The following is a 26,976-nucleotide window of genomic DNA, read 5'->3' as shown; positions in this document are numbered from 1 at the left end:
TTTTAGCTAATAGAGCCACCACACATTCAGTCAAGTTCAAAAGCTTAGTCATTCAGTCTAAACACATAGTACTTCAACAATTTATAATAATCCTAACCCAAAATGGTCTTGAATCCATTCCCTACTCTTAATTCCCACTACCACTAATTTCAAACTTTATCTTTTACCTGGACTTTTATAGAACCCAGTTTGTATAGCACACAAACACCCACTCTTCCCTAAGAGTCAGCTCTGTTATGGTGTCCTTAAGAAGTCTCCCCAACCCCACCAGGTAGTCCCCCTCTTTTCCTTGCTCTTGGACTGCTTTGTAACTATTTTACTAGTTTAAAAAAAAATAGCACATAGAATGATCAATATTAAAACGTCTATCTCCTCTATAACAAATTCCTCAAAGGTAGACACCATGTTTTGTAACTTCCCAAGTATGCTTATCAGAATATAATATTTCACAATGATATATTTCATTTTATTTTTTAAATACAATATCTCTATTTGTTTATTTTTATGTGGTGCTGGGGACCGAACCCAGGGCCTCACGCATGCGAGGCAAGCACTCTACCACTGAGCTACCACCCCAGCCCAACAATGACATATTTTAAGTAAGTGAAAACTAACCATTCTCTCTGTTTCAGCTTCTCCTTCATGAAGTTTTCCTTTTTGTGCTTTTTCCCCCCTAACTTACTATTTTTAATTCACTATTGATTTACAAGGAATTTGTAAAACCAGTAGAGAGAGCACACATATCTCCAGTTTGCCTCAACTGTAACCTCTAATACAGCTACAGTACAGTACCAAACTAGAGAACTAGCATTGGCACAATCACTAGTTTTATAGTATATATGTGTAGGTAGAGGTCCATGCAAAAGTATGTGTGTATAGATTCCTGCAACCAGACCACAATCAAGATACAGAACTTGACTGGGGTTGGAGCTCAGAGTTCAATCCTCAGAATGGAAAAAAAGAAAAAAAAGATACAGAACTGTCTAGCACCACAAATACACCCCTCCTCCTCTCATACCTTTCCCCCACATCCACTGTACTGAATTCTTTGTGAACACAGACATGTTACAGCCCACCCCTCATCCCCATCCCATGAACTCAGGACTCCAGCCTCACAAGACAACTCATTGCACTTCCAGCTAGTGTGTCTTGTGTTGTTCCTATGCCTATTGCATTCTCTGCTGCTTGTCCACTCAAAAAAAAAAAAAAAATCTTTTTAAGCCTTAGCTCAAAGGAGATATATATATATATATATACATACACACACACATATATATATACACACATACATATATTCACACACACACATATATATATATTTATATATTTATATTTATACACACACACACACACACACACTTTTTTTTGGTGGTGCTGGAGATTAAACCCATGGCCTTATGCATGCGAGGCAAGCACTCTACCAACTAAGTTATATCCCCAGCCCTCAAATGTCATATTTATAAAAAATTATTTCCTGACGTACACCTTCCTAAAACAAATGGTTTTACCCTTCTATATAATCCTTTTATAGCACCCAATCACAAAATTCTTATGGATTCATGTCTTCACTATTTTACTATGTTCTATATGAAAATAGGAATGTATATTATCCACTTTTGTCTTCTTAAGACAGAACTTTGTTAGTTCTGAAGACACAAAGATAACTATGCTCTGGAAGGACTTACAGCCTGGTACCTCAGTACCTGGCTCACTGAGGATACATAGTGGAAAATTATCGAATTAATGCATGAATCCTAAAATTATACAGGTCACTTAAAATACTTTAAGACTCAGTGACCTAGAATAGACATACATTATTTGTGTCCCTGATGCTATTCAATGACACCAGAAACCCCTGATCACTGAACATTAAACAAATGCTTACTGAGTAACTACTACATGCCAAGTGATTTTCTAGGTGCTAGGGATATGGCAATAAACAAAACTGACAAAAGTCCCTGCCCTGGTGGAGCTTGCAGCAAGCTGGGAAGACAGCCCATAAAGTATATACATAAATTTAAATATAGGTTACATTATGATAAGTGCTATATAGAAAAATAAAACAAGAAGGGCAATAGGGAATATGTATGTGGGCGCAGAGGATTAATCATTTTAAATCAATGGTTAGAAAAGGACTCCCTGGGAAGGTAACATCTGAACAAAATCCTGGAGGAGGAGGAGAGGAAGCATACCATGGGGTTATTTGGAGGAAGACTATCCCAAAAACAGAGCAGGCAGAAGCACACCTGGCATATCCAAGGACTAACAAACAGCCTGGAGCAGGTAGTTATCAGGAAATTCATAGAAAGATGGAAGGCTGTATGGGGCAGGGGAGGAAGGGTTCCACTCTGATTATTGATGACACTTTTTATCCTTTTCTTTCTTTCCTATGATTATCTGATAGCTCTCATTCTCACAAGCCCCCAAAATGGCACTTATGAATAAAATAATTTATCAAATGCAGATAATGACTACTGCTAGTATCAAGATACAAAATCTATTAGATATGGCCATCAAAAGATGGGAATATATCTTCAAAGCCTTCCAGATACACTTAAACTAAACCAACCCATTTGTAATTATTGTCGTTGCTGTTGTTGTTGTTGTTATTATTATTATTATTATTGATTTACTCTCTAAATCAAGTAATACGGGAGAAATTCTCTTGCCTCCAGCCCAATTAATCAGGCCAGTGGTTAGAACCCTCAAGGGCATGGACATATTAGAGATAAACCACGACCACTCAGCTTGCTGTGAGAGGTTGTGTACTTTACAGTAGGAATGAGGAAAAGGATGATAATCTCACCAGGCAGTTAATTAAGAAAACTATCTTAGATAACATTTGGACAACCACGGCAAAGACAGGTGCCTCCTACCCACAGTTCTTTTTAAAATAGACTAAAGGAACATAAAAATAGAAAAAAAAATCTGCATTTGAGCTGGAAATCAGAAAGGATGATATCCCACCTGCCTAGAATTTTGAGGAATTTTTACTACATATACCCAAGATGGCACAGGACCAAAAAAAGCCCAACAGGTTTTCCATGGAGAAGTAATGAGTTTTGGCAGTGAACGCAGGCCGCACCAACAGAGTTACAAGAGAGGGCTAGGGCAGCCTCAATGCAAAATCAGTTAATATAAAATTCCCCCTTGTTCCTTGACTTGAATGTGAAGAAGTCAGAGATTCACAATTATCTCTGTAATTCATCTCCCAAGAGATTATGGTGATGATTACAAAACTCCACAAAATAATGTGCAGAATATGATTCAAGAAGTCAATATAACTATAATATTTAAGTAAACAGTTATTTAAAAAGGGGTTTCTCAGTTGGAAAGATGTAATAGAAATTAAAACTTAAAATGCTGATTTAAATAGTAATGGAAAAAAAGAACAGCAAATGGAGGACTATAAAACCACATTAGTGGGCTGAGGCTGTAGCTCAGTGGCAGAGCTCTTGCCTAGCATGTGTGAGGTACTGGGTTCAATCCTCAGCACCACATACAAATAAAATAAAGGTATGCTGTCCATACACAACTACAAAAAAATTTTTTAAATGGTAAATTTAAAAAAAACACACACACACACACATTAGTAACGTTAAACTTAAATTCCTCAAGAACTCAAAGAAGTACCAGAAGACAAAAATTAGGTGGGAATTAAGTTTGGCCAGGGATGGTAGCACATGCCTATAATCCCACAAAAGCTAGAATTATAAAACCCTCAGAAAAAAACATATAAGAAAGCTTCATAGCATTGACTTTGGTAATGATTTTTTTAATTTGATATCAAAGGCACAGAAAAATAGATAAATGCAAACCACAGCAAAATTTGAAACTTTGGGGCATCAAAGGACATGATCAGAAGAGTGAAAAGGCAATCCACTGATTGAGAAAATTTTGTAAATCATACATCTGACAAAGTAATTATATCCAGAACATAAAAAGAACTTCTAGAACTCAATAACAACCAAAAAAAAAAAAAAAAAAACCAAGAACCTTATTTGAAAAATGGCGAAAGGACTTGAAAAGATATTTCTCCAAAGAAAAGATACTATGGGAAAAAATGTTCAACATCACTCATCATTAAAGAAATGCAAATCTAAACAACAATTAAGATAACACTTTACCCACAAAAGATAGCTATTATAAAAAGAATATAACAAATATTGGTAAGAATGTGGAGTAAGTGGAACTCTAGTACACAGTTGAAATGAATATAAAATGATGCAGCTGCTATGGAAATGATACAGCAATCCCTCAAAATATTGAACATAAAATTACCATACAATCCAGCAATTGCACTTCTGGTTATATACTCCAAAGAAGTGAAAGCAGGACTTCAACAGATTATTTGTCCATCCATTTTCACAGCAGTATTATTCACAAGAGCCAAAGGTAAAAGCAAACTGAGCAACCATTAAGAGATGACTAGATAAGCAAAATGTTGTATATACAACAGAATATTATTCAGCATTAAAAAGGATGAACATTTTGACACAAGGTACAATGTGAATGAACCTTGAAGACTATAGGCTAAGCGAAAAAGGAAATACTATATGATCCCACTTACATGAGCAGTCAAACTCATAAAGACAAAAAGTAGGAGGGTGGTTGCCAGAGGTTTGGAGGAAAGGAATGTGGAGAATTACTGCTTAATGAATACAGAGTTTCATTTATGGAAAATGAAAAAGTTCTGAAGATCAATGGTGATGGTGGCTGCACAAGAATGTGAATCTATTAAATTCTATAGAACTACATAATTTAAACTGGTCAAAATGGGAAATTCTGCATTATGGATTTTTTTCACCACAACTTTTTTTAAAAGGCTTGACTGGGCTGGGATTGTGGCTCAGTGGTAGAGCGCTTGCCTAGCATGTGTGAGGCACTGGGTTCGATTCTCAGAACTGCATATAAATAAGTAAAATAAAGATCCATTGAAAACTAAACAATATTTAAAAAAAAAAAGACTTGGACTTTTAGGGTCAACAGTCCTTCCACCTACTGTAAGATAACTCTGTGGCCTTAGGCAAGTTGCTTAACCTCTTCAAAGTAAAATGAGGTAATAATAATAATATCCATCTCATACAGCCGCCAGAATCAATGAGATGATTCTGGTAAATGCCCTTAGCACTTAAACATGAAAAGTTAGCTCTTATTCTTATGAAGATGGCACAGCTAGCTAACTCTGGGAGCTTCACCAGAAAGACCACAAATGTATTTTTGAATCATTATCTAGAGAAGGGTGTTTTCATTTTATTTGGTATTTTTGATAAAGGTCCTTTCTATGGTTTCCTTTAATGGCCCTTGACCTTTTACCATTCAACCCTGAATTATGTGCTGTACAGTTTTTACCCAGTCTCAATGTTGTCTAAGTAGTTAATTTTTCCTTGGAAACATGAAGAGCTAGCACATTCACACCAAGGTGGAAGATAAGATCTAATTTATAAAAAGGAACTCAATGATGATCTCCAAGCCAATCAAGGACTTCAAAGGCTCTGTGTTCGCCACTCTACTACCATGTTAACTTTCCATATTGGCAATGTTTTGATCAATGTTAAAGTGATATTTGGGAACGTGTTCATCAGGCTTCTAGACCTTCGGAAGTAATACTGTCCTTTAGAGGAGATCAGCATTTTGACAAAGTAATTTAACCACTTACGATGGCTTGAGCTTTTAGATTTGTGAGAGAACTGGAAAACCCAGCAGCAAAAGTAGCCTGTCACCCCCATCCCCAGCCCACTGCCCTACTCTAAGACAGGTATTCTTGTCAAGGCAGACGATACAGAAGCATTTGAAGGTACATGTTTTGTGCAATTCCAACACTTCCTAAAATTACAGTCCAAATGATGTGAGTGATGATGAAGAACCTAGGAGTTAGGAAGGCTACAGCACTGTGACATAATAAAAAAATACACATTTGGTTTCTGTCCTCAGTTCCTGACACAGAACTTCTCAAATGCTTTGTAATTTCCTGAGTGATTGAAGAGATAGGAGCATATTTGTCATAGTATCTGTGTTAGTCACTGGTTCCAGGCACAAAGAGTTTTTAAAACCCTTCAAATATCCAGAGTGTCCTTTTGTGAGTTAATGAAATGGCTGGTGGCAGGGATCTCCAAATAGCTTCAGGGTGGGAGCATCAATGGTATGATTAGAGGGTTGAAATTCTTATCCCTACCCTCAATCTGCAAGAAGGGAGAGGTTGGAATTGAACTAATCACTAAACCAATTGTGCCTATGCAATAAAACCTCCATTAAAACCCTAAAGTTCTGAGTTCTAAACCCTAAAGGCTGAGCTCTGAGGGCTACCAGGTTGTTTAATACATGAAGGTGCTGAGAGGGTAGTACGCACATGGAGGCAAGGAAGCACCAAGCCCTTCGTCTACCTTGCCCCACATACTTCTTCATTTAGCTATTCATTTGCATCCTTTATAATAAACCAGAAAATGAAAATAAAATGTTTTCCTGAGCACTACAAGCCACTTCAGAGGGGTCATGGAAAACCCTGATTTACAGTCAAGTTGGTCAGAAGTCCAGTATTTGCAAATGGCATCTGATGTGGGTGCACTCTTGGGGACTGAACTATTAACCTGTGGGCTCTGTAGCTAACTACAGATAGTGTCAGAATTAGACTTAACTGTAGGAAACCCAGTTGAATCTAGAGAGCTGGAGAATTGGTTTTTGGTGTGGAAAGAACCCCACACATTTGGAGTCAGAAACGCTGAGTAGAGGAAACAATTTTTCTTTTAAGCTCTATCATCAGCTGAATCAGCTTAGAAGATAAGGAACAAGAGTTGATTGAATAAGCATGAAAATCACTAAAATACATACTTCTGTTTCAAGTACTATCCATAATGGGGAGAGAAAAATACCAAAGGAAAGCAAAGTATTGGAAAGAACATAGGCTGAAACTTATGGCATGGATGGAGAGAAGGAAGAAGAAGGGTTCATAGAAGGCAGACAGTGGAATGACATGGGGACAGGATCAGTAGGTGTGAGGAACATTTCAAGCTAAGAGATTCCTTGAAGGTACCAGCAACAGTGTAGGGGGCCCAGATGAGGGATTCAGTCATGTCACTCTCTACAGCACCTTGTCTCCTTCACCACTATAGAAGGTTGAGTGGTGAACCCCAAAAAGACATGTCCAAGTCCTAATCTCAGAAACACGTAAATGTGACCTTATTAGGAGAAAGGGTCTTTGCAAACATAATTAAGGATATCAAGATGAGATCATCCTATATTACCCTGCAGGCCCTAAACCCAAGGACAAGTATCATGAAAATAGACACTAAGAGGAGAGGCAAAGGAAAAAGGAGAAGGCACATGAAGGCAAAGGCCGAGGCAGAGATCCGTGGGATACAGCCACAAGCCAAGGAACTCCTGGAGTAACCAGAATGTGGAAGAGACACAATTCCCTAGAGCCTTCCGAGGTAGCACAGCCCTGTCAATACTTTGATTTCAGGCCTCCAGCTTCCAGAACTATGGAGAAATTTCTCTTGTCGTAAGCAACCCAGTTTGTGGTCATTTGTTACTGCGGCCCTAGGAAACTAGAATGGCCCCAACCACATGGAAAAACAAAACACAGCTGCACTCCTTCCTCACAGGCACCATCACAAATCTTCTCCCTTCCAGGAAATCTTCACCTACACTCCCCCAAGGAAATTTCATGCTCATTGGTACTGTCATTTCTCTGTGGGGTACAACCTCAGCCTAGCCCACACCTCAGGAACTTCACAGAGAAGCTTCCAGGGCCAGAGCACTTCAGAGCTGCTAGGCACCCACCATCTTTTTTCTTGTGGGCTAGGAGCCTTACAGGAGATAAGGGAAGGGAAGTAGGGTATGTTGATTTGCCTTTTAAATAAACTGGAAGGAAATACCACTGTCCCATCCATATGGTTCAAAAGATAAAAAGAGATCACAATGAAGGTTTTAAGAATCTACCTGGGGGTGGGCATGGTGGCACATGCCAGTAATCCCAGTGACTCAGGAGGCTGAGGATGGAGGATCACAAGTTCGAGGCCAACCTCAGCAAATGAGAGAGGCCCTAAGCAATGTAGTGAGACCCTGTCTCAAAAAAGGGAGAGAGTGGGGCGGGGGCCACTGGGGATGTAGCTCAGTGGTAAAGTGTCACTAGGTTCAATCCTTAGTACCAAAAACAAAAACAAAACAAAACAATCAACCTAGGGAGTTTCTAGAAAAACGTGAATCAGAGATTTCCCCAGTGGACTATGATTAGGACAGGGACAAATGCCATTACACTAGCCCATTTGACCTAGCTGTGTGGCCTTGGACATAGTTTTCTGCTTTGCAATATGCGTGAGTTGGGCTGTCTGAAGTTTAATACACTGATTCAATACCTACTTCCTAAGTACCTATTTTCTTAGAACATATTAAAAAAAGGAGTCGGAATTTAACCATACCCAAAAGAAGTCCAAGTTGGATCAGAATTGGTGGGGTACAGCTTAGTAGACAAAGAGATAAATAAATTGTTACAAGAAGTTGCAATAAATACTAAAGAGGTATGTGCCAAGTACTTTTGAGTGTATGAGAGTACAAACATCAGGAACAACTAATCACACATAAAAGAGATTTCCAGAGTACCCCTCTACCTGTGCAGGGTAATACAAAGAGTTCTCAAATACAGGTGGCCCTCCCTTATCCAAGAATTCCACATCCTCAGATTCTACCACCACAGACAGAAAATACTCCAAACAAAACAAAACCTGCATCGGTATTAGTATTACAGTCTAGAGATGATTTAAAGTACATGGAAGTTACATGCAAATACTATGCCATTTTATTTATTTTTTAATAAATTTTTATTTTTTAGTTGTAGTTGGACAATACCTTTATTTTATTTATTTATTTTTATGTGGTGCTGAGGACTGAACCCAGCACCTTGCACATGCTAGGCCAGTGTTCTACCACAGAGCCACAAACCCAGCCCCAGTATTATGCCATTTTATATCAGGGACTTGAGCATCTATGGATTGTGGTGTCTGCAGGGCATCCTGGAACCACTACCCCACAGATACCAAGTGACAGCTACACAAGGAGTGTAGACACAAGGGCCATGCAGGAGGCAGCATTTAATGAAGAGTTCTGTGCTAACAATTTGTTCATGAACAACTGGAAGGATATCATTTCTAATTCAAGGACTGGGCTTTTTTGACTGACATAGTCAAATCTCCTTTATCTAGAAGATTCAGAGCACAAATTCAGGCAAGTGGTTCTTCATCACTCTGTCACACCTGGGTAAAAGCTTCCATAGGAGTTGATATTAGCTCAGTGTGACAAAACAGAACCAAAAAGCTACCAAGAAACAGTGAGCAGAGGAAAATGAAAGTAAGTAGGGGTTAAGTCCCCAACCTAACTGGGACAGCTTAGAAATTAAAGATGAGCAGAAAATTCCAGCAATAAAACCCAAAAAGCAAATTCAAAATCAAGTACTAAGGATACCTCTACAGCAACCATGTAAAAATCTTCTCAAATCCTGTACCCAAAAGAGAAAAAAAAAAAAATTGTGTGTATTTATAGTGTGTATACACACACACAATATATACATATATACACACACACACATATATATATAAAGGTAAATAAACATAATGATTAACATAATAAAAGAAAATGTCATTTTAATATGAAACAAAAGCTATCAAATAAATGTCATAAATAATACATCAATAACAATAAAAACAACACTGCTCTATAATCTGGGCAAAAGATAAACCTTCAGAATTGCTCTGGACTGCTCCCTGCACAGCCAACACTGCTTGCACCACTGGCCCTCTAACGTCATGTTTTCCTACATCTCAGTACCTCAGGGCAGGAGGTCAGAATTTTCTTTGCTCTCCTGAGCTGATTCCAGACCAATACTCCTCCACCCTCATTTAACAATTGCTGCTACTTTGAGCTCCTGCCATCCAGCTACTCTGGCTTCCATCCTGCCTTTGTGCCTCCACCCTCCTACTCACTCCCCAACAGTCACTGAAGCCTCTAGCACCCTGGCTTCTTCTCTATCACAACTCCTACCACCACCCTAGGTGGTTCCAGATCCACAGGAGGACTCATTCCCATGCTGCAGCCTCTAAATTCCTTCACTAAAATGATCTTTGGTCCTCTCCACCACTGACATCCACGGCCACATGTTAAACCTTGTCAACATAAACCTTACTTGCCAGTCTTTCACCTTCTGACATACATACCCTCAGGTCTTCCAGTCTTCTGACTTCATTTTTACCTGATTTGTTCTTCAGACATATCCAGTCTTCCATGCTCTGACTCTTATCATTTTCTCCCAATCAACCTGCTCCTTGGATATTCTTGTCTCCCCACTCTTGCCAGAGGGTTGACTATCCATTACTTTACATTTGGTAGAGGGAAGTATGGGAGGGGAGGGAAGGGGATGTGGGGATAGGAAAGACAGTAGAATGAAACAGACATCATTACTGTATGTATATATGTGACTACATGACCAATATGATTCTGCAACATGTACACTCAGAAAAATGAGAAATTATGTCCTGTCTATGTATGTTATATCAAGTGCATAAATGCATTCTACTCTCATGTATAACTAATGAAAACAAATAAAAAATTTTTAAAAACCACACACAAAAAATAAAGACTAAATAAATTATTCAATAAGTTCCCATCTTATGATGGTTTTCACTAGAAAAAAAAAGAAATGTGGGTAATAAGAAAGAAACACCTTGAGAGTCTGAGAGCATGAGGATCCTGTTTGTTGTTAAAGTACACAGGCTGAAGTATATGGGCTTCGTATCTCTTGTTGGCACACAAACCAGATTTTTATGTCTCATGTTCTAAGAAGGTTGAATTCCTAAAAATAATTTATTCAAGCTCCCCAAAGTTTTTAGCCCTATTTAATAAAATAAAATTTTAAAAAGGCATACCCTTCACCCAACTCTCACAGTGATGCATCTCCCAGGACGTGCACAATGAACTGTGAATAAACCTAGTGTTTCCTGTATTTCCCTGACATATGTTTCTGTTAAGGGTGAAGCATGGGTGTTAGAAACATTTTGGTCCAGGCTCAGAACTCAGATAATAGTAGAGAGGAGAGGCCAGAGTAAACACAATGTTGACAGACCTCAAATAAGATGAGCAAAAGTCCTAAGTCAAGTTTAGCTGAACCTTCAGTCAAACCAGAGAATCCTGAGAAACAATAAACTGGAGTTGGTTTAGGCTATCAGGTTCTAGGGTTGTTTGTTATATAGCAATGAATAACCAAACACTATGTACTGATCATGGCCAACAATGAACTCATCACTTTCCCTTATTAAGCCTCTTTTCACCTTCCTTCTCTTCCTACATGACACAGCTCAGTCAGGGTCACTTCTATGTCATTTAGCTAGGCACTCAAACTAGAAACCTGAAATTGCTCTAATTCTGCAGCTTTCCTTCCCTCCAATAGTCAAGCACAAAGTCCTGTGCTTAAACCTCTGAAATATTACTCAGTCCTCTCTGTTCCTACTACCACTCTGCCACTCAGGCCCTCACCACGGTTACCAGGACCATGGCAACAGCCTTCTACATGCTCTGCCTCTAGCCTTGGCTACCTCAGGTCACCCTCCACAAACCTATCTAAATTGTCTCTGACATGCCACTCCCTCTGAAAAACTGAATGGTTCCCAGATTGCTCACAGGATAAACCACCAGCAGGATTTGTTGCTGATCCCTTTTTCCACTCCTCTCTGAGACTATTAAGAATAGGGAGAAACAAATGCCTACCTATGTTCTAACTGCTACATACAATAATCAATTTTAGCCACCATGTCTCTCATTTCTTGAGTTGCTCTTTGATAAATATGAAATTGTTATGCCCTCTCTACAATCCAACCCCTTGAATCTATGATGTGCCTTTAAAGAAGGGACAATATCAATCCCCATCCTCTTTGACGTTTCCTCCTTTCCCTGCTGAACCTGGGACCAATGTACACATTTTCAAATTACTATTCCCTTCCTGTTTGACTCATCTCATACCTCAAACATAGACTGAGAATCACTGTCCTAATGTGCTGCACGCCAAGACCCATTATACACTAGAAAGTAAATGTACAGTTAGCTGGCTTAAAGATAAATTTTAGCAATATATGGGTTTTTGTTGTTGTTATTGGCTTTGTTTTGGTTCCAGAGATGAAACCCAGAGGCACTTAACCACTGATCAACACTCCCAGCTCTTTTTGTATTTTATTTAGAGACAGGATCTCACTGAGTTGCTTAGGGTCTTGCTAAATTGCTGAGGCTGGCCTCAAACTCAAAATCCTACTGCCTCAGCCTCCCGAGCCGCTGGGATTACAGGCGAGTGCCACTGCACCTAGCTTGAGTTTTTGATATTTGATGTACTCTTTATCTTTACAGTATAGCATTTAAATAGTTCTAGAGTTCATTTTTATAGTTAACATACTTATCTCTTATACCTTTACTCTTGAGATAGTACTAGATCCCAGAATTTAATTCAATCAATAAAGAGATTTATATGACTTTCTAGAAAATGTTCTACTTTACTTTGAATTTGTTATTTCTTTTTTTAAAAAAAATTTATTAGTTACTGATGAACCTTTATTCATTTATTTGTTTATATCTGGTGCTGAGAATCAAACCCAGTGCCTCACACATACTAGGCAAACACTCTTCTACTGAGCCACAACCCCAGCTTCATGAATTTGTTACTTCTTGACTTTACTAAAACACTAGATTCAATAGTTCTTGTCACTATAATAAGCTATGTGACTTTCTCAAACATAGAACTGTTATATTATTGAAATAGGGATGAGGGAGGTCTGTATATCTAGAATCTATCTGATCTCTTCTGCTGACCCAGTGAATTTGAACTAGTATTGATTTATTTTAATACTTATTCAGCTAATTTATTCTCTATAGTACCCATTTTAAGAATCCTGAATCAGATACAAAAACATCTAAGGTCTACACTCTGCACCCAAAGAAAGGATTATCTAACAATAGAAAATAGATACAAATGAAATAGATAAATATCAAAAAAAAACTTTGAGATTATGGGCTTAAAATAATCAACCCTGTTGGCAAGAAAAACTGGATCCAAAAGCAGCTGTGGTGAATACTGTAAGCATGTAAGATAGGTGGTTGGGGAAGGTGAGGATAGCCCAGGCACTGAGAACAACATGAGTAAAGCACTGGAAAAAAACAAACACCATTCAATAGAGATGAGGAGGACACAGGCCATATCATATATCATCAAATTTCCTATCATATACACAGCTTCTTCCTAACTCCAGCTCCACTAGGCTATACACAGAGCAAAACAAATACTTCTCAACAAAAACAAAATTCACACACTCGAATATTAAGAATTACCATTCACAGATTGCTAACCATCCATATGCCTGACACTATGCTAAGTTTTTTGCATATATCATTTCATCTAATTCTTACTACAACCCATGTTTTTGCATTTTATAAGTAAGAAGAGTAGATCTTACTAAGTTGCCCAACATCACAGGGACAGGTCCAGGATTCAAGTCAAGGGCTGCCTACCCCCATGGCCCATGCTTTTAAACCACTACACACAGAGCTAACCCTGAAAGTCTTCTAAGGAGAATGTCAGCAATTCTTCTAGTTCAGGTGGAGGAGAGGAAAGTGCACTGGATATCAAGTTTTTCCCAGATCATTACTGTGTTACATCTTCTGGTCAAACCAGGATTTTTTCAGTCAAAAGGCCCAATGGAATTTATTTCTTCCAATGCAAGCTCCTGCAAACCCCCCTCTACATACACACAAACACACATGTATATACACATCAAACACACATGTATACACACACAAACACAATTTCCAGAATTCTAAAAGAGAAGAAGACAAAGGCCTGAGGAACAGGATCAGGCTACTTCCCAGGGAAACCTAAACAAATCTAACAAATCCAGAAGAAACAGTATTTCCTGAACTGAGCAGATTCACTGACTTGGGAAAATGATGAGTCAAGTTATAAACAGGAGTCCTAACACCTCTGTAGATGCTGCTCAGAACCCAGTCCTCCAGGGAGGGCCCAACCAACAATACCTGAGTCCCATTTCTTCTTCCTGTCTCCATAATAAGTTGCCATTTTTTTCTCAAATTCATGCTCAATACCAAAAGGAAAATAATCTATCCTTCACCCTAAAGGTCCCAGTACAATAGCTGTAAATGTCCTTCAAGGCAAGCACCAAACAAATTATATAGCATTAGACTGCTTTCTCCAGGATTCAAGTCCCAGATGAAAGGCATTGTTATTTAAGATCATTACAATTTCAAATGATAATCTGGCATTGAGGCTATGCTTAGCCTTCTATTATAATAATACAGGGATGCCATGGATTCTTTGGTCCAAAAATTTCTAAGCTTTTCAGAAATTATAAATAATAAAGCTTTAATTGGCTCTGCCATCCACTGTCTGCCAAGGTTAACTCAGAGCCGGAGAAGAAAAGTGATCAGCTTAAGCTGATCCAACCAGAGGAGATGTTAAATGAAACTAAGTTTTTACTTTTCAACTTTGTTTCAATTTCTGGAACTTGCCCTCTACCAAGATGGAAATTTTACTCAAAAGGACTCTCCTTTTGTAACAATTATCTGTAATGTAACAGAAAAACTGAGATTGTTTACAAAGTATACAAAATAGATTAAGTAATCATAATACAGATAATACACTAATAACAAAAAGATGAACACAAAATACTGTAGTCAGTATTATCTTACCCATTAATATTCATTACTCCTGAATGATTCAAATTTACATAGGATGAAAGGCTCTTTTGGTTTGGACATAAATACAGAGCATCTGATTTGTTCATGTAGGCAATTTAATTCCTCAAAAAAGCCCAAAAATATTGCAGTACTTACTTCAACTTCACTAAAAGAAGACTAAACATCTGAACATATATGTTCCTAAAAATAGGTGATTTTGCCCCTCAGGTGATATTTAGCAATATCTGAAGACATTTCTTCATCATCATAACAGGGTAGGTGTGTATAACTTGTCATCTAGTGAGTAGAGGTGAACAATACTATAAACATTCTATAGTGCACATGACACCCCCCTATAACAAAGAATTATTCAGTCCAAAATGTCAATAGTGCCAGGTGTAACAACACAATGTGTTGACCAATGTAGGGAGAAAAGAGAGTTGAGGTGACTCAGAAGGACCTAATAGGCTGTGTGACTCGAGGCAATTGACTTTCTTTTTAAATTCATATTTGCAGAATCAATAAATAAAAAATCTTTCTTAATCCATCATAACTAATAATCCTCTTATGATTTTCTGCATAAAACAGCGATTCATAGAAATAAACCAGTAAACCAAAATAGGTAGCATGGCAGGTCTTAGTAGGCCCTGGTTGAGGACAGTTGTAATAATACTCTACCACTGACTGAACGTGGATTTTTAACTTTAAAAAATTCTCCCCATATTCCCACATTAGTTGTTTTTGTTGTTGTTCTGTGGTACTGGAGATCGAAGCTAGGGCCCTGTGCATGCTAGGTAAGGACTCTACATACATCTCTGGCCCCATATTCCTACATCAGAATACTATGTTGTTGTTTTTTGTTTTCTTTTAAGGTTTATTTATTTCTTTATTAGACATTGATGGACCTTTATTTTGTTCATTTATTTATATGTGGTGCTGAGTATCGAACCCAGTGCCTCACACATGCCAGGCTCTACAACTGAGCCCCAGCACTCTACAACTGAGCCCCAGCCCCAGCCCAAGAATACTATAGTTTGAAATGTGTGCATTCCCCCAGAATTCATATGTTGAATTCTGATCACCACAGGGTGATGATATTAGAAAGTAAAGCCTCTGGGAGGTAATTAGGTCTTGAGGGAAAAGGCTTCCTAAAAGAGATTAATGTCCTTAGAAAAGAGGCCCCAGAAAGTTGTCTTCCCCTTTCCTCCTAGTGAGGACACATTGAGAAGTGGGGCAATCTACATACAACCTAGAAAAGGGCCCTCACCAAAACCTAACCATGCTGGCGCTCTGATGTTGGACTTCCCAGTCTCCAAAACTATAGAAATTAAATATTCTGTTGCTTATAAACTACCCAGTTTATGGTGTTTTGTTATAGCAGTACAAATGGACTGAGACAATGAGCAACCCCAAAAGGTTGTGGAAGCATTTCATGCCTTTAAAGGCTCATAGGGAGATTCAGTTGAGAAGGATGCCGGCATAGAATTCTCAACCCATGCTCAAAGTCAATACATTTTTTAAAAATGACCTGCATGGTTTGGAGCATTTAATGGTCAACACAACTTATATGAGTAGTGCTAAAGACCTCGTATCATATAAGGAAACCAATGATAGCAGTGCAGAATCTTTAGACACAGAAGATTAAATTTCTTAAGCCCATACTTTTCTCAAGTATAATATTTCAACTATAATGCACAAATTGATAACAGCTAATGTGCTAACTTTTTCTTCTAACTAGAAAAATGTTTGCTAGACTGTCACAAAAAAATGATGTACATTGATTTGGACTACTTAATTTCAATGTATATTCACAAGTATTCTGTGCATCTTAATCTTGCACTAAAGACAGTTTAGCAATAAATAATTTTTAAGTAATACCACATAATTCTTTTTAAAATTTTTTATTTTATTTATTCTAATTAGTTATATATGACAGCAGAATGCAATTCAATTCATATTATACAAATAGCATAATTTTTCATGTCTCTGGTTGAACACAAATAGAGTCATGCCACTCATGTCTTTATACATGTACTTAGGGTAATGATGTCTGCCTCGTTCTACCATCTTTCCTAACCCCATCCTCCCTCAGTCCCCTCCCTCCCCTTTGCCCTATCTAAAGTTTGTCTATTCCTCCCATGCTCCCTCCCATCCCCATTATGATCAGCATCTTTATATCAGAGAAGACATTCGGCATTTGGTTTTTGGGGATTGGCTTACTTCACTTAGCATTATATTCTCCAACTCCATCCATTTATCTGCAAATGCCATGTTTTTATTCTCTCTTAATGCTGAGTAATAATTCATTGTGTATATATGCCACATTTTTTATCTATTCATCTATTTAAGGGCATCTAAGTTGGATAGCTATTGTGAATTGTGCTGCTATAAACATTGATGTGGCTGTGTCCCTGTAGTATGCTGTTTTTAAGTCCTTTGGGTATAAACCGAGGAGTGGGATAGCTGGGTCAAATGGTGGTTCTAGTCCCAGTTTTCTTTAAAAAAAAAAAAAAAAAACTTCACATAATGATCACAACCAACCTTTTGAGAAAAAAAATGGAATAAAATCTGTAACAATTAGGCAGTGGAATATATTTTCAAACAAGGTCTCACCAAGTTGTTCAGGCTGGCCTTAAACTTGAGATCCTCCAGTGTCAGCCTCCCTCCAGCCTCAGCTTCCTGTGTAGCTGGGATTACAGGTGTGTGCCACACCTAGGTGAAAAGCGTTATTAAAGGGCAAGAGTGTTATGAGAGAGGTCAAGGGTGTAGTTCAGTGGTAGAGTCCTTGCCTAAAACACATAAGGCCCTGGGTTGAAGCCCCAGTACTCCCCACCAAAAAAAGTGTCATGAGAAAAGATGTTTGTACAAGGAAAGGTTTTTAGGAAGAACCTGCTCTTGCAGCTAGGGGCCCTGGGTTCAAGTTCTTCCACTTACTGTTCTCAATATGGCTTTGGGGAAGTCATTTAACCTCTCTCAGCCACTGCTTCCTCACGTGTACAATAATAACTATCCTTCTTATCTCTTCAGGGATGTTGTGATCATAAAATAAGAGGATGTAGGTATAATGTTATTATGTATAAGAGCCAGCAAGGCTTACTGAATATTATGGATGTTCCAAATTACGTCTGAGATGCTATGGCAAAGAGAGGAGTAATGGAAGTAAGACTTGGCTCCTGCCTTCCCAGTTGAATGATATGACCAACATGCACAAAACAAGTGAACTCCACATAATAATGTCTATTATAATGCTGGGTGTATGGTATAATCTCTAAATTCTGGAGGGGTTGAGTGGAAGGAAACCAATAAGGACTGAAATATTATAAAAGATTTGTGAACATGATTTGTTTGGGTATTTTCTGTGTCCTCCTTCTAAGAACCTTGCTTTACACCTTGCTCAGTCTATTTGCATATATTCTAATCTTCTCTACTAAAGTGAGAAGTACTTTCAGTTGTTTGTTTTGTTTTGTCTTGTTTTGAGGAACAAAGAATGGGTACAAACCACTGCTCTAGTTGAGTGCTCTCCAAACAAGGTATCCAAAACAAACCACTTCAGTACAGAAAGGAAATGTAAAGGTTCTATTTATTTTTATCTTCATCTTATGAAAAAGATTTTCAGAGTAAAAAGACAACCCTCAGAATGAAAGAAGATATTTGCCAAGCATATATCTGAAAAGGGACTAATATGCAGAATTCCTAAAACTCAACAAAAAATAAACCTGATTAAAAAACAGATAAAGGACATAAATAAACATCATTCCAAAGAAGATATACAAATGGCTAGTAAACATGTAAAAAGATGTTCAACATCACAAATCATTACAAAAATACAAACCAAAACTACAATTAGATACTACCTCAGACCCTTTAAGACTGCTACTATCACAAACAGAAAATAACAAGTGTTGGTGAGAACGGGGAGTACCTGGAACCCTTGTGTATGGCGGTGGACATTTAAAATTGATTAAACTGTGTAAAACAATATGGCAGTTCCTCAAAACATTAATGTTCCAGCAAGTCTACTTCAAAAATATTGAATGCAGAGTCTTGAAGAAATATTTGCATACCAATGTTCACAACATCATTCACAAAGGTGCAAGCAACCATGTCTATCAACAAATGAATGGATAAGCAAAAAGTAGGGGGGGGGGTGTGTATATACACACACACACACAATGGATTATTGAAGCTTAAAAAGGAAAAAATGCCGGGCACAGTGGTGCACACCTATAATCCCAGTGGCTTGAGAGGCTGAGGCAGGAGGATTGCAAGTTTAAAGCCAGCCTCAGCAACTGAGAGGCACTAAGCAACTCAGTGAGACCCTGTCTCTAAATAAAATACAAAATAGGGCTGGGGCTAGGGCTCGGGCTCAGTGGCCGAGTGCCCTTGAGTTCAATCCCCAATATAAAAAAAGGACAAAAATTCTTACATGTGCTATAACATAGACAAACAGGAACCCTTGTGCATGGACATTTAAAATTGGACATTATGCTAAGTGAAATAAGCCAGTCACAAAAATATATTTATGACTGCACTAACATGTGGTATAATAAATAGAAATAAAAATAAAATAAAGTAGTTAAAATCAAAGAATCAGAAAGTGGACAGTGGTTGCCAGAGAAGAGAGGAAGTGGGTAAAGGGAGTTATTGTTTAATGGGTACAGAATTTCCATTTTACAAGATGAAAATAGCTATGGAGATGTATGATGATGATGGTTGACCACTGTGAATGTATTTACTATCACTAAACTATGCACTTGAATGTGGTTATAATGGTAGATTTTCTTAAATATATTTACCACAACAAAAAAATTGGGAAAAATAAGATTTTATCTTTAATATGTAACATATGGGGCTGGGGATGTGGCTCAAGTGGTAGCGCGCTCACCTGGCATGCGTGCGGCCCGGGTTCGAGCCTCAGCACCACATACAAACAAAAATGTTGTGTCTGCCGAAAATTTAAAAATTCTCTCTCTCTCCCCCCCCCCCCTTAAAAAAAAAAAAAAATATGTAACATATGGCCCAACACAAGTACACCCTTTGAGTCTATAGCATCTCATATCAGAGGTTGATTCTGACAGCCTTTTAGCTCACTGTCAGATTTTGAAGTTCACATGGGCTTGGTTAAGTGGATTTTCTAGTAACATTGTTTTAAATGAATTAACCCTCATAAAACAAACAAGAGGCTTAAAAAGATTCCTGTAACGAAATCTTGGATTAAAGATAATACAAGTATAAATGATCAAGAGAATGACAAAGTTGTCATTTCTCTTTCTGGTATATTCATCATTACAATGTAAAAACAATTACTGTCTAAAAAGACGTAACAAGTTCACCAAAACCTTGTTAATAAGATCACTTAAAATATGGATTTGCATCCACTATCATTCATGATGAACTTCATCCTAAGGATACAGTGTGCCTTCAGATATTGGCTAAAGATAGTAGGACGTGAATATAACTTATAAACAAGCTACATATATGAAAGGATAGCAAGCTTTTTAACAGTGCTACTCTAGAAATTTAGACATCTGCCCTAAACACAAATGGCCCAACAGAACTTTTTTGATGACAAAATAGTCTTATCTGTCCTGGCCAAAACTGTAAGCACTACTACATGTGGCCATTAAGTAACTAAAACATGGCCAGTGTGTCTGAAGAATTAAATTGTTATTTTATTTAATTTTAGATGATTGAGCTTTAAATAGCCAATGTAGCTTGTGGCTATTTTATTGAACATCACAGCCCTGGGCTGCTAATAGATTATTACCTCTATCTCAAGGCATACAGCTGCCAGCAAACAGTGCACCTTCCTGCTTTTGTGTCTTTGGCCATGTTGTCCTCTCTGCCTAGAATGTTTTCACATTTGAAGATGTCCTCAATGCTCCCCTTGGTTGATTGCCCTGGGCCTTTTACATCCTCCATTGTAGCATTTACAACTCTTTTCTCACATATCTCAAGTTCCATGATTGTGAGTTCCTCAAAGTAGAACTGTCTTATTCATCTCCGCATGATGCCAGCACAGAGTCAGTGCTTTTCGGCAATATTTACTGGATAATGCAGTGAATAAAATGACAAACCTTGATCTCCCAATTCATAATACACTGCTCTTCCAATACAGCAAAATATGGGTCCAAAAACATACACTGCAGGTGAGTCTTTGCTACCTCACAGCCTAGATGCTACTTCAATATATAATACCATTTCTATTTCTATTTCTTTGTCTCTGTCAGACACGGATGTCACAGTTACCTCTTAAGTAGGTTCTGAAGGCATCCCTCCAAGAGTGCAAGATGAAAGTGGATGGTGGTATTAGCCCCCTTTCTGAAAGGTTAACTTTCAAATATTGCAAGTTAAAATGATGGCTCGAATGCAGTAGTATTTGAGGAGATATTTTGTTAATATTTATTAAGCCTTTATCAAGTACTCTTCATGCCATTTTATCTAATGACGTACAACTATATGCCTTCCCCCACACTGTCCCACTCAAAACCCATGTGTTCTCTCTTCATTATCTCTCATTAAATGAGCTTGACTTCGTTAGAAAGACCAACAAAAAGGCTTTGACCATGGCAAATGCTTATTCTGGACTTCATTTCTGAATTTTGGATTTGGCTATATTTAGCAAAGCTATAATCGTCATCATACCCGAAGCCAGGAAGAAGACACCATTCTCAAACCACCCCCTGAAAATCTGCAGTTGCCTCTAAAAAACCAGACTTCCCAGCAGGCAAAGACATCTGAAGTGGGAGGGATCAAACTGATACTTGCGTCAAGAGAAGGCCTCAGGTGCTTATAACTAATCTCTGCCTGGCTCTCAAGGTTCTCCACAAACTAATTTCTTTCTTGTCTCGCCAACAGACCTTCTGTCTAGTCAAACATCCTCAGTCACCCTGCTCAGTCCTTTCCATAACAGTGGTCATTTTATCACTCCCTACCTACATCATCTCCCCACACCTGCCTGCTTCTGCTTCAAGCTTCTTGCCTCTTAGGACACTTCTAGAACACCTCTTCCCCAGATATTAGCTGTTCCCTTTCCCCACAATTAGCACAGGACTGAGGCACAGTAGAGGAACAGCACTTATTTGTAGAGATTTGATAATTCTTCAAAAGGCCCAGGGCCACTGAAGAAAGTAAGCAGCAAACACATTCAAATGCACCTTCGAGAGCAAATGTAAAGGAATTTCATTCTACCACTTTATGTCCTTTCCTTGATTATGGAGGGAAACTTACACCAAATGTTAACATTAAACTAAGTCAGTATTCCCAAAGCTGATTTTGTTTCACCACTCTACACCTCTGCATATGCACTGCCTCTGGCTAGAAGTCCTTGGGTAACCTCGAGCTGGAACATCTGCTGGGTAATTTCCATTCTTGTTCAAAACTTCCATCATCTAGGGGCCCTCATCCCCAGACCCCTTCTCTTTATCATCTTAACATCTCTTAATATCTACCACATGCCAAGGCCCATGCTAAGTATTAGATGCTTATCTCAGGGTTATTTGCTACTTATTGGTCTACTCGTCCATGCCCCATCCAACCTATTTATTGTCTCTGAAATCTAACACAGTGCCTGCCACAAAGAAGCACAAATAAATGTTTACAAGATGTGTACATACATGCCTCATATCAATACTACCAATGTGTTTGAATTATATGCCATATATGAATTTTTTTTCTTGGTGGTTCACACATTTTTAAGCCCCACTACATTATTCTACAGATAGGAGAAATTACTAGTTCTCTGATAGGGCATCTTAGTTATCATTAGCACTGGACCTAGGTTCTTTTGGTCTAGGCGATAAAACCCGTCTAAGAAGCCAGCTGTCCACCTTATTCAGAACTGATACAGCTCAAGGATGTTGTATCGGACACAGCAGGCATTCAACACTTCCTTGTTGTTAAAGCTTAGAAATAAGGACTCATATAGCTAAGGAAATACAACAAAAGCACCAATTCTCAGTCCTTCTTTAAGCACTGCTCTAATTCTCCCATTGAGCTCATTCTGGAAGATTAAACCAAACCTTCCCTTGATATCACATGCCCATTAACTCAGACATGACTTAGCATCTCATAATAGCATCTTCACTAAGAAAGTTAGAAAGTATCCACCCCAGCACCCTGCCTGGAGATACCCATAGCTAACTCAAGACTTAAAGCCTTCACTTCCCCCTACCCACAGCTGTGTCCCCTCTGGAATACTTAGTGAATCAGAAGAGCAAGGTTAATGCAACTGACAGAGAGATAGCAACCCAGAATTCTCCTGTCTTACCTAGCATCTGTTTCTTAGGGTTCTTTCAATTCCTCATTATGAAGCACAGACCAATACCCACATTAGGGAAAAAGAAATACTCAATAGGATGTGGTGGTAATCAAATCTCTTTGAAGCCTTCCCCACACCAAACTCCCTAAACTGCCTGATCACTGCCCTGGGCATATAGTATATAACTCTCATTGTCCTTAAACAACTCTGGCTGGGACTGGTAAATAGGTGAGCACCTACAGACTCAGAGAAGAGGGGCCAAGGAAGGACTGTGACTACCCAACATTTATCTGTTGATCCTTTAATGAGCTAATGAGACCTTTGCAAAGAACATCTGGATCAGCCCACCCACAATGGGGAAAAAGCTTTGGATTGCAACAGCCAAAATAGCCCTCACACTGACATACATTCCCTTTAACTAAATATATATATTGATGGCAAACAGTGGCTATCATTTATTGACCACCTGAAAAATGTTAAATACTATGTGTATATAAACATACATCCTTATTTAATCCTCAAGACCATTCACAGAGCAGTGGTTCCCAAAAATCTCCCTAGGAACTTGTTAAAGCCCCACACCCACAGTCTCTGGAGTGAGGCTTACAAATCTGTAATTCTAACAAGCTCCCAGGTGATGACACTATTCATGATAAGGGCTCCAAGCTTTAAGAACACTGCCATAGGGAAACAGATTCAAGACAGGTTTAGAATGTTTTGTCCAAGTTCCACAGCTGGTAAAGAACTGATCCAGAACTTGAACCTAGACCTGTCCAACTCTACAGTGCTAAAAACCATACTACTGTACAGATCAGTGTATATCTTATCTTCCCAAATTCACTGGCAGCTCCATAAAGGCAGATTTCACATGTTAGACATCTCTCATCCCATTCAGAATTCAGAAGTGCCTTTGGTCTTGGTAGGCACTACACAAACACTTTGTATACTAACTCCCACATATCTACATATTTCTAAAGCCACAAATTCAAACTCAATTACAGTCAAAGAACACTAAGAACAACACTGCCAGACCCAATTTTACATGACACTCTCTGCTACTGAGTCTTTGCCCATACTGCCACCACATTGGTTAACGCCTACTCATTCTTTGGTCACTTTCTCCAGGCAACAGTTCTTGGCTCCCTAAAAATTGGGTTCCCCCAAAAAACAAATTGGCAGCCACTGCACCCTAAGCATACCTCCATGATAGCACTAATCACTCTATTATATCTGGCTATTTTCCATCTATTACAGCAGTTTGTAAACTCTTATATCTGGTTTAATATCATGTCTCCAGAGCCTAGCATGATGCCAGGCACATTATGGGCATTCTATAATTGTTTGTTGAATGAATAAACAAACAAATGAATGCAGAGCTGCAAGCCTTAAGTTCTGCTTAAAAACATCATAAGGTATGATGCACCATTCTCAGGGATGAATTCCAGGACAGAGGACGGCAGCCTAGATAATGAAGACCAATTCTGCCTTTTTTTTCTTCCCCATCTCTCTTCTCAGACTTGGAGAATGGGCATCACTTAGGGCAACACCATCCATGAGATAACATCTAAGCTAAACAATATGTTCCTGGGCTATAAGGTTAGCAGGGAGGAAAGAACTCTCTCATTCCTCCTGATCTCTCCCTCACACACACTTCTCTATTTCTTCACCCCTCTGCAGTCAAGGGCTTTGGCACAGGGATGAAATAGACATATCAGACTCAAGGGTACAGATCTGGCAGTGGGCACAGAAGCATCTCCCATCCTGCACCAAAGCCCACAAGGAAGGATCCAGAGGGACAGTGACTCAGGCCCCAAATTAAGTCCAGCTAAAGCAATATTGAGAATAAAAAAGAGCAATAATTTCACAAGGACATTAGGTGTCAGGTACCTTTTTTTTTTTTAATAGTGTTTTTCAAGTGCTGGTTTCAAACCTATCCCCAGAAACTGGGCCCTGTTGAATCCAGTGGTTATACAAGCTGCAAGACAAACACAGATTCTCCCTCTTCCCAACCTACCCACCAGCCTATATGATATCATGACAGGCATTTCCTAGGTCCAGGTAGGGATCCCTGTTTTACCCTTAGCTTGTAAAAGGCTCCTTTTTAAAGAGACCTCTTAGCTTTCTCTCTTCCCTAGCTAATAAGCTGTTCCCTACCACCATGTTACAGTAATAGAGACCTCCCCCTTCCCCAACACCTCACAGTCTATAACATAACCTACAGCAGGTTGGCCCCATCCAATTAGTTTGAATTGCTTCATGCCAAGGGAAATTGCTGCTTTTATTAAAATTAAAAGCACACTAAGCAGGCAATGAGCTGTGAAAACTATGAGTCTGGCATAATTATGAAGGTCGAGGTTAAGGTTATCAAAAGAGACAGGCAAAGATTTCCCGAAAGCCTGGGAGATAAAGATATATATCCACACATATACATAGATATAGATATACAAATGAACACACACACAAGGCATTTCCACAGATCCAAAAAAACATCCTGGTCAATAGAGGGAAAACAAAATCAGGGCCACTCACAAGTTTTTCTTAATAAAAACAGGAGGAACAGGGGCCTCCAAGACTGAATTCAAAATAGTCACATTCATTTCACATAATTTGTTACCTTAGCTATATCCTAGGGATCTGATTGGGTCAGGAAACAAACCTAGTAAAATTCACCAAGAGCCCTGGCCCTTGGAAAAATACATTTCTATTCCCCCCAAATACTGTCTTCCTTTCAAATGTCTGCTTAGGGAAGTGGGAAAGTTGGGTTGAAGAAACCCCTCTCTCTTCTTATAGATTCCCTCCACCTCCACCCTTCAGCATTGACATCAATATTTCAAGTTTCAGAAGATCACAAGCCCACCACCCCACATTAAATATGAAGCTTTACACTTTTGCACATATGATCTGCATAATTTGGTAAGGGAACCATGGTGATTTTTCAACGCTTTTTTTCTTAAATAAAAAGCCAGTGAAGTAAACAATTTCGGCAACCCCTACCCCTTTAAGCTCTGTCACTTCCAATCTCAGTTTTAAATCCCTCAAGGACAATGACTCACAGGGAAAGTGAAGGGGGAAGGGGAGGGTCAACTGGTCAAAACCCATTCATACATTCAACAACTAGAAACCAGAGTCTTGCCACATCAGCACAAGATTTTTAATTTACGGAGCACTGAGTTCCACCTTACCTTCGGCCAACACCTCGTCCACTGTGACCTGCTGTCGACCGATGCCAAAGACCCTCCCGATGTAGCCACTGCCCAGGCCCGAGGTGCTGCCCCCTCCTCCACTAGAGCCAGAGCCCAGGCCAGAGCCGCCCTGCTCTCGCCGGGAGTCGAAAAACTTCTTCATCTTGCAAATAGGAAGCAGGAAAGCAAAATACCGATGGTTTCTAGATTTTTTTTTTTTTTTAAGAGATCTAAGGATTTCTTCTCGGATTTCAGCTCCGAGAGGAGCCACCCGAATCCGGCCGTGGGGGTGGGGGCTGAAGGAGGATGCCTATAGGAATATGCGTGTCAATCGCGCGGCGGGTCTCCTCCTCCTCCTCCAGAGAGCGATTCGCGTAAGTTTAAACCTGTGATGACAGAGGAAGAGAGAGAAAAGATGAATCAGTAACACACTTAAAAATTCAACTGCTGAGTCCTAGGGGTAGCAAAAGCCATCATCCAGGCTTCATGCATTTTCCTAGCGAGAAAAACCCTAGAGCTGAAAACGCATCCCCAGTCCCAGAACCCCAGATCCCTGTGGCCCGGGGCTCCGAGAAAGAAGGGATTTCGGGCCGCCCTGGGCAGCGCCGACCCTGCCCTGCACTGCCTCCCCCTCCTCCCCGAACCCCCTGCCGCCCTGAGAGGCAGCCGCCCCGAGAGGCAGCATCCCCGCGGCACCCACTTGAGATGGCTCGGCGGCCGGCGCCCAGCTACCAGCCCCGCAACATTGTCACCGCCGCCGTGCCGGCCTGCGACGCTGAGAGGAGGCGGCGCTGCAGACAGAGCCCCGGCCGCGTT

At 39.3% G+C, this 26,976-nt stretch overlaps 1 protein-coding gene across 16 annotated transcripts in view; it reads right to left on the bottom strand.

Annotated features, from left to right (window-relative positions):
* The window catches only part of Aak1 (AP2 associated kinase 1), a 165,305-nt gene extending 138,329 nt beyond the window's left edge, over positions 1-26,976 (bottom strand). For 15 of the 16 annotated variants that reach the window (XM_048804177.1, XM_048804179.1, XM_048804181.1 and 12 more), the window contains exons 1-2: positions 26,861-26,970; positions 26,161-26,546 (exon numbers count right to left, since the gene is read on the bottom strand). In XM_048804177.1, the coding sequence (XP_048660134.1) occupies positions 26,161-26,323 (163 nt within the window). In that variant the 5' untranslated portion in view covers positions 26,324-26,546; positions 26,861-26,970. Of the gene's footprint in view, positions 1-26,160; positions 26,547-26,860 lie in introns of all 16 variants that reach the window. The other variant, XM_048804173.1, reaches the window with a different exon arrangement.

Source organism: Marmota marmota, unplaced genomic scaffold, assembly GCF_001458135.2.
Source record: "Marmota marmota marmota unplaced genomic scaffold, marMar, whole genome shotgun sequence".
In the NCBI taxonomy this organism is placed as follows: Eukaryota; Metazoa; Chordata; class Mammalia; order Rodentia; family Sciuridae; genus Marmota; species Marmota marmota.
The sequence above is the reverse complement of the archived record's forward strand: the minus strand, read 5'-3'. Positions and strand labels throughout refer to the sequence as shown.